The sequence below is a fragment of the Bos javanicus genome, chromosome 3 (genome assembly GCF_032452875.1).
Source record: "Bos javanicus breed banteng chromosome 3, ARS-OSU_banteng_1.0, whole genome shotgun sequence".
Classification (NCBI taxonomy): Eukaryota; Metazoa; Chordata; class Mammalia; order Artiodactyla; family Bovidae; genus Bos; species Bos javanicus.
In genome coordinates this window covers 18,292,707-18,307,442 of record NC_083870.1, presented here as the reverse complement: position 1 = coordinate 18,307,442, position 14,736 = coordinate 18,292,707, and the positions used below count along the sequence as shown (strand labels likewise).

Below are 14,736 nucleotides of genomic sequence, written 5' to 3'. Positions count from 1 at the left end.
TCCTGAGAGATGTGAACCAAGATACCAACTAGACTACAAACGACCATCTAGATAACTACCTTGGGCTGAGTGTGTGAACAGGGGAACAGTGTGTGTGTGTGTCTGTGTGTGTGTTTATGTGTATGACTGTATACTGTAGAAAAGGGCAAAGAGAATAGGTCCCAAGAGAGGGCCAGACCTCTCCTCACTTGGGCCCCCAGGCCCTGTCTTAGCACACACACAGCCCTCCCAGCTATGAACAGAGTCCTATTTGGAAAGTAAACATGCTGCAGCAATCCTGACACCTCTGTGAGGTGACATGAATACACACGTGCACCACCTACGGGGCTACCTGAGTGATGAATGTCTCTGGGATGTGTCAGCTGACCATGTCTGTCGGGAAATGGGCCCCTCCCAAGAGCCAGTGCCTAACTGGGTTCTTATAAAAGGTTCTCTGGCTGGACACTGCTCAATCCACTGCCTAGCAGGGGGCCCACTCCAGCTGCAAAACTGAGTGAGTCTTTCAGCCAAGCCAGGGCCTGGTAAGTCTCCAAGTGGACCTTGGGGGAGGAGGATGGGAAGAGTTGAAGACACAGGGGAGGTGAAGGCAGAACACAGCTAGCGGGGAGATGTAGGAGGAAGGCCCTGGAGAGGGCCCCAAGCTTCCAGTGAGCTGACCTTGCCCTCAGTGAGCACATAGAAGCTGGATAGGGGGTGGGGGCGCTGCATGGTTACACAGCAAGTCTACAGCAGAGATGTGACTCTGCTAGAACCCAGATCTTTGGCTCCCTGGCCTGCCATGTATTTCCATCCTTTGCCCCACTGTCCTTTTCCTTACGGTGGGGGATGACAGGCGTAGGCCAGGACATGCTTCTGGTGTTTGTGGATCCTTTAGACCCAAATGACTGGGACAGACAGACGCACGTGTGACTTGAGTATTTTCTAACTATCATTGTCGTTTAGTCACTTAGCCATGTCTGGCTCTTTGCGACCCCGTGGACTATATATAGCCCACCAGGCTCCTCTGTCCATGGGAATATCCAGGCACGGACACTGGAGTGGGTTGCCATTCCTTCTCCAGGGGATCTTCCCCGACCCAGGGATCTAACCTGAGTCTCCTGCTTGGCAGGTGGCCTCTTTACCACTGAGCCACTGTGGAAACCCCATTAGTGTTAATGCAATGCTGACGGCTAGGCAAACAACACTTGAAGGCCTATGGCTACAGAGAAATGGGTGAGGGGAAAAGAGACGGGAGAAGATTTTGGATGAATCAGACAGAAAAATTGCCACAATATCCTTTCTTTTCTACTGTAAAAGTAAGAACTTGGGTGGTCCTTACTCTAGTCGGAGAAAATGGGTACCCATTGATTTCTTTTCATAGGCTGTGGCTACTCTAGGCAGGTTTTAACTCAGGGGAACTCACTCACTGAAATACCTGTTTGGAGTTTTCCTTTGCTTTCCCTTTTTCTTGGTGTGTGTGTGTGTGTGTGTGTGTGTGTGTGTTTTCCTTCCTGGCATTAGGCCAGGCTCACGTGCTCACAAAGTCACATCTCAAAAGCCCTGTTTGGAAAGACACAGAACTCGCATATGAAAAGCTACTTCTCTTTCAGGTTCTCCTTGACGATGTCCTCTCAGCAGAGCGCCAAAGGCTCTCCCAGGGGCTCTTCGCAGGGCCCCACCCCTTGTCCCGCCCCTTGCCCCGCCCCGGAGCCCGACACCTCCTCCTGCAGCTCTGGGTGCTGCGGCAACGGGTGCTGCGGCAACGGCTGCTGCGGCTCCAGCGGGGACTCCGGCTGCTGCGGCGACTGTGGCTGCGGCGACTGTGGCTGCGGCGGCTCCAGCTCCGTCGGTTGCTGCTGCTTCCCCAGGAGGCGCCGCCGGCAGGGTAGACGCGGCTGCGGCTGCTGCGGAGGCAGCAGCCAGAGGTCCCAGTACTCCAGCTCCTCCGGCTGCTGCGGATGCTGAGGCCACTCCCAAACCCTCGCGAGAGCTGCTCCCACCCCGCGCCTGTGCCCCTCCGTACCGCGCTCCCCTGCGAGGCGGGGCCTCAGAGTTTGCCTCCCCGCAAAGCTAACTGCTCTTGGATGTTCGGACACCCACTCTATCTGTATTCAGCCTCACAAAGCCCTCTGACCCACGTGTGCTTTTTCTCCTTGGGAACCTGAAAGCCGTGGGTGGACTTTACTGTCTGCAAGGGCCTGCACACAGTTGGCGCTCAATAAATGCTTACAGATTTGATTGTTGTTTGAAGACATGTCATAATAAAGCTTCTACCTCCTGAGAACACTCCCTTTGTTATTCTTTCGTTTGTGTATTTATCATCGTGTTCTGTTACTTCATCCTCTCCGCTCAGCTCTGGCTTGGCAGATTTGTAAATGGCGGGAAACTGAAATTCATGCCTGCATAAGAGTGGCTTTCTGGTACTTAATCTTGATAGCAGGAGTCACATATGGAGCCAGGCAGTGTTCTGAGGGCTTTATGGGACATGCATCATCTCACGGTGACTCAAAGAGGTAGGTGTTGTTAGCCCCATTTTACAGAAGAGAAACTGAGGTTAAGGAGCTGGTTGAAAGTCACTCAGCCAATGCAAGATGGACAAGCCAGGACTTATGCTCCTAACTGCTCTGCTTGGTCCTGGGAAGCCTTCCAGAGCCTTGCTCCATGGAGGTGCTCACTCGCCTATCCATCAGGCACAGGCAGCTGTGGGGCAAAAGTTTGGATATGCAGTTCTTAAGGGGCTTTGGAATCAGGTGAGCTGAGACTTAACTTTTGGTACAGAGGATCACTAGCCAACTGCTTTGCCAGGTGGCTGTTCCAAGAGACTGCGAATCTCCTCCTCCAAGCCTCAGTCATGCAGCTGAGGTCCAACAGGGAGCCATGGGTTTTCGGGACCCTGCAGGATGAAAAGTGCCGGGCATGGAAATGTGGGAATGTCGTTCTCTAGAGGTGATGGTTGTGATGGAGCCATCCTGAGTAGCTCCGAAACCCCATCCTGCAGGCACAGACCTCATTCAGTCATTTCAGGAAGAGGAAACACAACAGTGTCCTCTGTAGCAGTGTCTGCTGGGCTCACAAGGGACGAGGCGATAATAACGGTGTTAATAATAGTGACAATAGTTACCATCTGTTGGGCATGCACTCTGTTCTCATGCTTCCTTGGCCACAAGGTTAGTTGTGTTACATATATTATCTAATTTAAATCTTCACAATAATCTCAATATATAGACATGAAGTTCCCTATTTTTTAGGTGATGATGAAACTGGGGATCAGTTTCAGTGGCCAAAACTGCACAGCTAGTGAAAGTCCCAGGCCCCCAAATGGTGAGTGAGGGTGATGAGATTTGAGTTGGGGTCTGTCTGACTTCAAAGTCCATCTTCTCAGACTCAAGGTGTCATATTCTCCTGCTTTAGAAATCACCATCACACTCTGGCCTCTGCAGACACACCCAGCCTCTTAGAAAATTGAAGCTTGGCTTCTTGGCTGCTGCTCCATCCATGACCCAGTGACTGGTAAACTCTGTCACGGCATCCACCCGCCCAAGTTATTTGCTTAGAGGCAAGGTCAGAAATGCTTCATTGATTCATCCAGATTATTTAAAGTTGAGACTCAATGACCCCTGTCAGGGAGGCTCTGAAAGGCAGTCCCACTCTAGATGGGAGGGGCCCTGTTTCCATCTCTTAGACTCTGTAGTTTCCAGTGGGAGGTGATTTGTGGAAATTGTTTACAAACAAATGACATCACCCATGGACCTGACACTCCCACACCAGTGATGTGTGTTGAGGCAACAATCCCTGGAACTTGGTGGAGAGGTGAGGTGGGAAGGGAGAACTGCCTGACTCAGAACAGACAGATTGGAAAACCAACCTCAGGGTGGGAGGTAACCCTTAATCAGGAAGCTGAGGCATGAGTTTTGGGAAAGAAAGAGGGTGATTCACTGAGAGACATGTGAACCCAATGGGAGTACATGCCCTTGAACATGAGGCACAAAGATATGAATTAAATGGCTGGCTGTGAGATGGTGGTACTGCCAGGTTCAAGTGTCCCTGACCCCCAGCAGGCCAGTGCAGGGAGACTCTGATGAGAGAGGTTTGGGCATTCTAAGAATAGTTCTATTACAGAGACCCAGAAAGCTACTTTGGATGGGCTAGAGTTCTTTGCTCATGGCCGCGTAGCCTTTTCTGATTTCCAACAGCAGGTAAAGCTGTATTAGTGCTGCAGGCATTCCCTTGGAGGTGGTGGCAGTCACCTCTGGGAATGCTGGACCTGAGGGGAGTTGGCAACATGAAACTGTACTCAAAGCTTGTCACCCAAGTACACTGTGACAGGCAGAATCAGGTTTCTTATCATCTTTGGAGAATAAGGCTGAAAATTACCAGTAAGACAACGACAACATTGCTGAGAGTATTTTATTCATGAACTGGATCCAGTTCCTGCTTAATTTATGTTATTACAGTAATTAAAACAGCAACTTATATAGAACTTAGCAGTTTTTAAGGTGTTTTCACATATCTCTTTCATAGTCTATAAGACATATTATGTTCTATGTTCAACAGATTGGGGGAGGCTCTGAGAGTTTACCTGATACACTTGAGGTTATTCAGCCAAGAAGTGGCAGTCTCTGGACTAGGATTTGTACTGCTCTCCAAGAGAGCCAAAAGCCACTTCTTTTTAAAAAACAAAACAAAAGAAAACATAATTGGAGTATAAGTTACAATGTTCTGTTAGTCTTAGATGTACAGAAAAGTCAATCAGTTACATATACACACGCGTGTGTGCTAAGTCACTTCAGTCATGTCCTACTCTTTGTGACACTATGGATTGTAACCCATCAGGCTCCTTTGTCCAGGGGATTTTCCAGGCAAGAATACTGGAGTGGGTTGCCCTAGCCTTCTCCGGGGGATCTTCCTGACCAAGGAATTGAATCCACATCTCTTTAAGTCTTGGCATTGGGTTCATTACCACTAGTGCCACTTGGAAAGCCCATTCATATATCCACTCTTTTCTGGATTCTTTTCACATATAGGTCATTACAGAGTCTTGAGTAGAGTTCCCTGTGCTTTACAATAGGTCCTTACTAATTATCTATTTTGGAGAAGGCAATGGCACCCACTCCAGTACTCTTGCCTGGAAAATCCCATGGACGGAGGATCCTGGTAGGCTGCAGACCATGGGGTTGTGAACAGTCGGATACGACTGAGCGACTTCCCTTTCACTTTTCCCTTTCATGCATTGGAGAAGGAAATGGAAACCCACTCCAGTGTTCTTGCCTGGAGAATCCCAGGGATGGGGGAGCCTGGTGGGCTGCCGTCTATAGGGTCGCACACGACTGAAGCGACTTAGCAGCAGCAGCAGCAGCAGTTATCTATTTTATATAGAGTAGTGTGCATATGTCTTTCCTAGTTTCCCAATTTATTCCTACCAGCTGCATAGCCCTGGTAACCATAGTTTGCTTTATGCATCTGAAGAGCCACATCTTAATCTGCACACTGGGATAGTTGAATGTTACTGTTGTTTAGTTGCTAAGTTGTGTCCAACTCTTTTTCAACCCCATGGAATAGAGCCTGCCAACCTCCTCTGTCCATGGGATTTCCCAGTCAAGAAGACTGAAGTGGGTTCCCATTTCCTTCTCCAGGGGATCGTCCTGACTCAGGGATTGAACCTATGTCTCCTGCATTGACAAGTGAGTTCTTTACCACTGAGCCACCCTGGAATAATGGCACCCAAATAATTATTTAGAGACAATGTTTATTTACTGCTTATTTGTCATTGTATTCCTAGCATTTAAACTGTTCCAGGAACATATTAAAAGTTATAAGTAAATGGATGTTAATTAGTGTATCACGTGTAAAATCTTGAATTAAACAATTCTAGGAGATGCACAAATATATGTCTTGACCACAAGGAGATTATAGTCTGACTTGAGAAACATGGTAAACAAATATACAAGATATGAATGATAATATCACATACAAGAAATAATGTCACAAACAGATATATATATATTATATACAAATACAGGAAAAATAAAAAACAGAACAGGACATAGATAAGCACTACAAGGGTTCAAATGAATTTAGATGAGAATTTTTTGTGTGTATTACGCTCAGTTGCTCTGTTGTGTCTGACTCTTTGCAACTCCATGGACTGTGGCCCACCAGGCTCCTTTATTCATGGAATTATACAGGCAAGAATACTTGAGTGGGTTGCCATTTCCTCTTCCAGGGGATCTTCTTGACCCAAGGATTGACTCTGGCTCTCCCACATCTCCTGCATTGACAGGTGGATTCTTTACCTGTGAGCCAGGGAAGCCTGTACACATACTACTGTGTGTATATATAAAATAGATAAATACAAGAACCTATTAACTAGTACAAGGAACTTGACTCAATATTTTGTAATAACCTGTAAGGGACAGGAATCTGAAAAAGAATAGACAGATATGTAAAAAAAAAAATAAGTTGTGTAACTTCTCTGAAGCCTCAGTTTCTTCATTTGTAAAATTTAGCCTACTCTATATGGTTGCAAAAGAAATTAAATGACATCATGTGTGTAAATCCACTTAGCACAATAAGTACCCAATAAACTGTAGCTGTTATTATTGTACTTGGCTGCAATCACCGAAATGACAGAATGATCTCTGTTCATTTCCAAGGCAAACCAATCAATATCATGGTAATCCAAGTCTATGCCCTGACCAGTAATGCAGAAGAAGCTGAAGCTGAACGTTTCTATGAAGACCTACAAGACCTTTAGAACTAACACCCGAAAAAGATGTCCTTTTCATTATAGGGGACTGGAATGCAAAAGTAGGAAGTCAAGAAACACCTGGAGTAACAGGCAAATTCGGCCTTGGAGTACAAAATGAAGCAGGGCAAAGGCTAATAGAGTTTTGCCAAGAGAACACATTGGTCATAGCAAACACCCTCTTCCAACAACACAAGAGAAGACTCTACACAAGGACATCACCAGATGGTCAACACTGAAATCAGAGTGATTATATTCTTTGCAGCCAAAGATGGAGAGGCTCTATACAGTCAGCAAAAACAAGATCAGGAGCTGACTGTGGCTCAGATCATGAACTCCTTATTGCCAAATTCAGACTGAAATTGAAGAAAGTAGGGAAAACCACTAGACCATTCAGGTATGACCTAAATCAAATCCTTTATGATTATGCAGTGGAAGTGAGAAATAGATTTAAGGGACTAGATCTGATAGAGTGCCTTATAAAATATGGATGGAGGTTCGTGACATTGTACAGGAGAAAGGGATCAAGACCATACTCAAGAAAAAGAAATGTAAAAAAGCAAAATAGCTGTCTGAGGAGTCCTTACAAAGAGCTGTGAAAAGAAGAGAAATGAAAAGCAAAGGAGAAAAGGAAAGATATAAGCATCAGAATGCAGAGTTCCAAAGAATAGCAAAGAGAGATAAGAAAGCCTTCCTCAGAGATCAATGCAAAGAAATAGAGGAAAACAATAGAATGGGAAAGACTAGAGATCTCTTCAAGAAAATTAGAGATACCAAGGGAACATTTCATGCAAAGATAGGCTCAATAAAGGACAGAAATGGCAGAACTGTACAAAAAAAATTTTCACAACCCAGATAATCATGATGGTGTAATCACTCATCGAGAGCCAGACATCCTGGAATGTGAAGTCAAGTGGGCCTTAGAAAGCATCACTATGAACAAAGCTAGTGGAGGTGATGGAATTCCAGTTGAGCTATTTCAAATCCTGAAAGATGATGCTGTGAAAGTGCTGCACTCAATATGCCAGCAAATTTGGAAAACTCAGCAGTGGCCACAGGACTAGAAAAGGTCAGTTTTCATTTCAATCCCAAAGAAAGGCAATGCCAAAGAATGTTCAAACTACTGCACAACTGCACTCATCTCACATGCTAGTAATGTAATGCTCAAAATTCTCCAAGCCAGGCTTCAGCAATACGTGAACCATGAACTTCCTGAGGTTCAAGCTGGTTTTAGAAAAGGCAGAGGAACCAGAGATCAAATTGCCAACATCCGCTGGATCATGGAAAAAGCAAGAGAGTTCCAGAAAAACATCTATTTCTGCTTTATTGACTATGCCAAAGCCTTTGACTGTGTGGATCACAATAAACTGTGGAAAATTCTGAAAGAGATGTGAATACCAGACCACCTGACCTGCCTCTTGAGAAACCTGTATGCAGGTCAGGAAGCAACAGTTAGAACTGGATACGGAACAACAGATTGGTTTCAAATAGGAAAAGGAGTACGTCAAGGCTGTATATTGTCACCCTGCTTATTGAACTTATATGCAGAGTATATCATGAGAAATGCTGGACTGGAAGAAGCACAAGCTGGAATCAAGATTGCTGGGAGAAATATCAATAACCTCAGATATGCAGATGACACCACCCTTATGGCAGAAAGTGAAGAAGAACTAAAAAGCCTCTTGATGAAAGTGAAAGAGGAGAGTGAAAAAGTTGGCTTAAAGCTCAACATTCAGAAAACGAAGATCATGGCATCCAGTCCCATCAGTTCAGTTCAGTCGCTCAGTCATTTCCAACTCTTTGCGACGCCATGAATCTCAGCACGCCAGGCCTCTCTGTCCATCACCAACTTCCGGAGTTCACTCAGACTCACGTCCATCGAGTCAGTGATGCCATCCAGCCATCTCATCCTCTGTCGTCCCCTTCTCCTCCTGCCCCCAATCCCTCCCAGCATCAGAGTCTTTTCCAATGAGTAAACACTTCGCATGAGGTGGCCAAAGTACTGGAGTTTCAGCTTTAGCATCATTCCTTCCAAAGAAATCCCAGGGCTGATCTCTTTCAGAATGGACTGGGTGGATCTCCTTGCAGTCCAAGGGACTCTCAAGAGTTTTCTCCAACACCACAGTTCAAAAGCATCAATTCTTCAGCGCTCAGCTTTCTTCACAGTCCAACTCTCACACCCATACATGACCACAGGAAAAACCATAGCCTTGACTAGATGGACCTTTGTTGGCAAAGTAATGTCTCTGCTTTTGAATATGCTATCTAGGTTGGTCATAACTTTCCTTCCAAGGAGTAAGCGCCTTTTAATTTCATGGCTGCACTCACCATCTGCAGTGATTTTGGAGCCCAGAAAAATAAAGTCTGACACTGTCTCCACTGTTTCCCCATTTCCCATGAAGTGATGGGACCGGATGCCATGATCTTCGTTTTCTGAATGTTGAGCTTTAAGCCAACTTTTTCACTCTCCTCTTTCACTTTCATCAAGAGGCTTTTGAGTTCCTCTTCACTTTCTGCCATAAGGGTGGTGTCATCTGCATATCTGAGGTTATTGATATTTCTCCCAGCAATCTTGATTCCAGCTTGTGTTTCTTCCAGTCCAGCGTTTCTCATGATGTACTCTGCATATAAGTTCAATAAGCAGGGTGACAATATACAGCCTTGATGTACTCCTTTTCCTATTTGGAACCAGTCTGTTGTTCCATGTCCAGTTCTAACTGTTTCTTCCTGACCTGCATACAGGTTTCTCAAGAGGCAGGTCAGGTGGTCTGGTATTCACATCTCTTTCAGAATTTTCCACAGTTTATTGTGATCCACACAGTCAAAGGCTTTGGCATAGTCAATAAAGCAGAAATAGATGTTTTTCTGGAACTCTCTTGCTTTTTCCATGATCCAGCGGATGTTGGCAATTTGATCTCTGGTTCCTCTGCCTTTTCTAAAACCAGCTTGAACCTCAGGAAGTTCACGGTTCACGTATTGCTGAAGCCTGGCTTGGAGAATTTTGAGCATTACATTACTAGCATGTGAGATGAGTGCAGTTGTGCGGTAGTTTGAACATTCTTTGGCATTGCCTTTCTTTGGGATTGAAATGAAAACTGACCTTTTCTAGTCCTGTGGCCACTGCTGAGTTTTCCAAATTTGCTGGCATATTGAGTGCAGCACTTTCACAGCATCATCTTTCAGGATTTGAAATAGCTCAACTGGAATTCCATCACCTCCACTAGCTTTGTTCATAGTGATGCTTTCTAAGGCCCACTTGACTTCACATTCCAGGATGTCTGGCTCTCGATGAGTGATTACACCATCGTGATTATCTGGGTCATGAAGATCTTTTTTGTACAGTTTTTCTGTGTATTCTTGCCACCTCTTCTTAATATCTTCTGCTTCTGTTAGGTCCATGCCATTTCTGTCCTTTATTGAGCCCATCTTTGCATGAAATATCCCCTTGGTATCTCTAATTTTCTTGAAGATACCAAGTCTTTCCCATTCTGTTATTTTCCTCTTTTTCTTTGCATTGATCACTGAGGAAGCCTTTCTTATCTCTCTTTGCTATTCTTTGGAACTCTGCATTCTGATGCTTATAGCTTTCCTTTTCTCCTTTGCTTTTTGCTTTTCTTCTTTTCACAGCTATTTGTAAGGCCTCCCCAGACAGCCATTTTGCTTTTTTGCATTTCTTTTCCATGGGGATGGTCTTGATTCCTGTCTCCTGTAGAATGTCACAGACCTCATTCCATAGTTCATCAGGCACTCTATCTATCAGATCTAGGCCCTTAAATCTATTTCTCACTTCCACTGTATCTTCACGGCAAATAGATGGGGAAACAGTGGAAACAGTGGCTGACTATTTTTTGGAGCTCCAAAATCACTGCAGATGGTGATTGCAGCCATGAAATTAAAAGACACTTATTCCTTGGAAGGAAAGTATGACCAACCTAGGCAACATATTAAAAATCAGAGACATTACTTTGTCAAAAAAGATCCGTCTAGTCAATACTATGGTTTGTCCAGTGGTCATGTATGGATGTGAGAGTTGGACCATAAAGAAGGCTGAGTGCCAAAGAATTGATGCTTTTGAACTGTGGTGTTGGAGAAGACTCTTGAGAGTCCCTTGGACTGCAAGGAGATCCAACCAGTCCATTCTAAAGGAGAACAGTCCTGGGAGCCCCGAGGCTCCTCTGTCCATGAGATTCTCCAGGCAAGAATGCTGGAGTGGGTCGCCATGGTCTCCTCTTGGAAAGATAGAAGTTTGTCTTTGTACTCTCTGACATGACCTTAAGATTAACAGCTGCTGCTGCTGCTAAGTCGCTTCAGTCGTGTCTGACTCTGTGTGACCCCATAGACGGCAGCCCACTAGGCTCCCCCATCCCTGGGATTCTCCAGGCAAGAACACTGGAGTGGGTTGCCATTTCCTTCTCTAGTACATGAAAATGAAAAGTGAAAGTGAAGTCGCTCAGTCGTGTCTGACTGTTCGCGACCCCATGAACTGCAGCCCACCAGGCTCCTCCGTCCATGGGATTTTCCAGGCAAGATTAACTAGGCAGTGGTAACCAGGATGCTCTGGAGGAGGAAGTGAATGGAAGAAATGTGGCATAGCATTGTGAGAAGGCACAGTGGCCCAGGCTATAAGTGAAGACCCTAATTCCATACGTGGCAGTGGATGAGAAAAGGAAATGGCAGATGTCAGAAGAATAGGGAGAGCTGGGCGATGCATTGGGACTACAGAAGAGGAGGCAACTGGGGCTCTCTCAGGCTTTGCGGCTGATGACTGGAAAATGATGATACCATTGACAAAACAGAGAAGTCAGGAGAAAACAGATGTGGGGAGGAAGAGGGTAAGTTCAGTCTAGGAGATATTGAGCTTGAGGTGCTAGCAGCAGATGGCCGTGAGGCAGGATGTGGGACTGAAACTCCAGAAACAGAATCCCTGAAACACATAGGAATAAGTCATGTAGAGATGAAAGTCAATTACTTGAGAATGAATGTGTTCCCATCTCTTCAGTGAAAGTTATTGAGAGAACAGACCTGGTTTGCACTGCAACAACCTCAGTATAAAGAATAGAGACTGGTCACAGAAGGCATCCAGTCAAAATGTGTTGGGTGAATGAATGAATGAATGGGTGAACAGAAAACCACGAGTTGAATAGAGGGAGAAACTGAACTCTTAGTGGGGAAGGTGAGTTCCAAATGAAGAGGGAAAAGAAGAATTAGAGAAACTATTTGGAGATTTTCACTAGACAATTCATAGGACTATACTGAGGCCTTCAGTTCAGTTCAGTTCAGTTCAGTCACTCAGTCATGTCTGACTCTTTGCAACCCCATGAATCGCAGCACGCCAGGTCTCCCTGTCCATCACCAACTCCCGAAGTTCACTCAGACTCACGTACATCGAGTCAGTGATGCCATCCAGCCATCTCATCCTCTGTCGTCCCCTTCTCCTCCTGACCCCCATCCCTCCCAGCATCAGAGTCTTTGCCAATGAGTCAACTCTTCACATGAGGTGGCCAAAGTACTGGAGTTTCAGCTTTAGCATCATTCCTTCCAAGGAAATCCCAGGGCTGATCTTCAGAATTGAGGCCTTAGAGTCTAGAATTCCAAGGAAAGGAGAACCAGGACAGTGCAGAATTTCAGAAGCTAAAGTATTTCACCAAATCAGGTTAATTACACAAGACCTTTCCTCCTATTGCATGATCCATCTTGGACTCTTTAAGCCATAGAACAGTTATAGTAAGAGATTCCATCTGGAGGGATAGCAGTTTCATCTTAATTAAGAGGAACTGGTTGAACAGGAAAACTGGCATTCATACTAAGTGAGGAAAACATCCTCCCTAATGACACCGCAGAAGATCAGAATGATTTGGCCCTGATAAATCTGAAATATGTCGGTTTGCCTCAGGACATGTGATAGTCCACCCTAGAAAAGCAAATATCTCCTCTTCTCTGCAGACATTACATCAGAGCAAGAGCTATGGCTCCCAGTGTATCTCATTTAATGATGTATCTCATTCTTAAGAATGCATTAGATCTATTGCCAATAATGTAGCTATATCAGCTCTGCATGCTTGGAAACTTAGCTTGCAGTGCTTAAAAGTCCATTCTTCTATGGGTATGAAGTGTGATTACATGTACTGAAAGTCTGGAATTAACCTTCTCCCCCTATGCCTTCCCTCCATCCAGAGATTTTCTGTTCATTCATAACTTCAATCTTTCATTCATTAAAGGCTTATTAATCACTTACTATATGCTAGGTGTTAGTCACTCAGTCACATTTGATTCTTTGAGACTCCATGGACAGTTGTCTGCCAGGCTCCTCTGTCCATGGAATTCCCCAGACAAGACTACTTGAGTGGGTAGACATTTCCTTCTCCAGAGGATCTTCCTGACCCAGGGATCCAACCCAGATCTCCTGCATTGCATGCAGATTCTTTACCAGGTACTGTTAGTGATAAAGAACCCACTTGCCAATGCAGAACACAAGAGAGACGCAGGTTTGATCCCTGGGTCTAGAAGATCTCCTGGAAGAGGGCATGGCAACCAATTCTAGTATAGTTGCCTAGAGAATCTCATGGACAGAGGAGCCTTGGGGGCTACAGTCTGTGGTGTCGCAAACAGTCGGACATGACTGAAATGACTTAGCATGCATGCATAGGCTAGATACTGTCTGATACAAACAAGTAACTCTTCTCCAGTGGTTCAATGGTTCACACAGAAAGGGGACCACTTATCTTGCTGAGGGGTTAGCAAAACCTACTGGTTAAACTTAGTCCTGAATGATGTATAGGAGTTGGCCAGGCTGAGAAGACAGAAAAAAAGATTTAAGTTAAAGTAAACAGCTTTTAGTGCAAAGGCTGGCAAGGTGAGTACATGTTTTGTAGCCAACAGTTTTGTAGCTCAGGGAAGCCAGGGCAGGTGTGATTATACAGCTGGTCATGGAATAGATAAGGCCTGGCCTTATGAAACTACCCATAGCTCCTGAAACTTTATCCTGGAGGCCTAGTGAACCATGATATTTTGGGACTCAGCAGGTCTCTCATGTTTTCAATCATGCTAAAGTTACCTTAGCTTAAAAAATGAGAACATTAACTTAATCTCCAGCTACCGTGCCCATCTATCTTTTTTTACTCTTAGTGTCTTCTTCCAGTTTCAAAGAGTGCCATTCATTGTTTTATCTTTTATCAAATCTTCCTTAATCCTATTGAGTAATGTTTATTCCACCAACCATTATGCTAGATGATCTCACTCCAGGGTCACCAAGTCATCATTCAAACTGTACATCCAATAGTCTTCTCTCAGTCCCTAAGACTTTAACTCTTTGTGTTCAATTGACCACTGTTGACCAGCTTCTATACCTCCCTTTGTGACACTGCCATTTCCTCAGTGTTGGGGCTTTTTAATAATTTCCACCCTGCTATTCTCTCTCTTAGCTCCACCTCCAAATCTGCACATTATATTCAGAACCTACTACCTATGGTTCAGCCCATAGCCATCTGATGTCTATTTTTATAGAGAAATCTCATTCATTTACTCAGTCTCACACTTTCCAGTTCAGTTGAGTTCAGTTCAGTCACTCAGTCATGTCCAACTCTTTGCAACCCCATGGACTGCAGCATGCCAGGATTTCACATCCATCACCAACACTCGGAGCTTGCTCAGACTCATGTCCATTGAGTCCGTGGTGCCATCCAACCATCTCATCCTCTGTCGTCCCCTTCTCCTCGTGCCTTCAATCTTTCCCAGCATAAGGGTCTTTTCTAATGAGTCAGTTCTTCACATCAGGTGGAGCTTCAGCTTCAGTCCTTCCAATGAATATTCAGGACTGACTTCCTTTAGGATTAACTGATTTGATGTCCTTGCTGTCCAAGGAACTCTCAAGAGTCTTCTCCAACACCACAGTTAAAAAGCATCAATTCTTTCGTGCTCAGCTTTCTTCTTGGTCCAGCTTTCACATCCGTACATGGCTACTGGAAAAATCATGATTTTGTCTAGACAGACCTTTGTTGGTAAAGTAATGTCTC

At 44.9% G+C, this 14,736-nt stretch overlaps 1 protein-coding gene across 1 annotated transcript; it reads left to right on the top strand.

The window, feature by feature from the left end:
* Positions 1-417: 417 nt before the first annotated feature.
* Positions 418-2,265, top strand: CRCT1 (cysteine rich C-terminal 1). Its single transcript, XM_061406203.1, has 2 exons — positions 418-521; positions 1,590-2,265. Exon 2 carries the CDS (start codon positions 1,603-1,605, stop codon positions 1,942-1,944), a length of 342 nt encoding a protein of 113 aa, XP_061262187.1. The 5' UTR covers positions 418-521; positions 1,590-1,602; the 3' UTR covers positions 1,945-2,265.
* Positions 2,266-14,736: the final 12,471 nt, after the last annotated feature.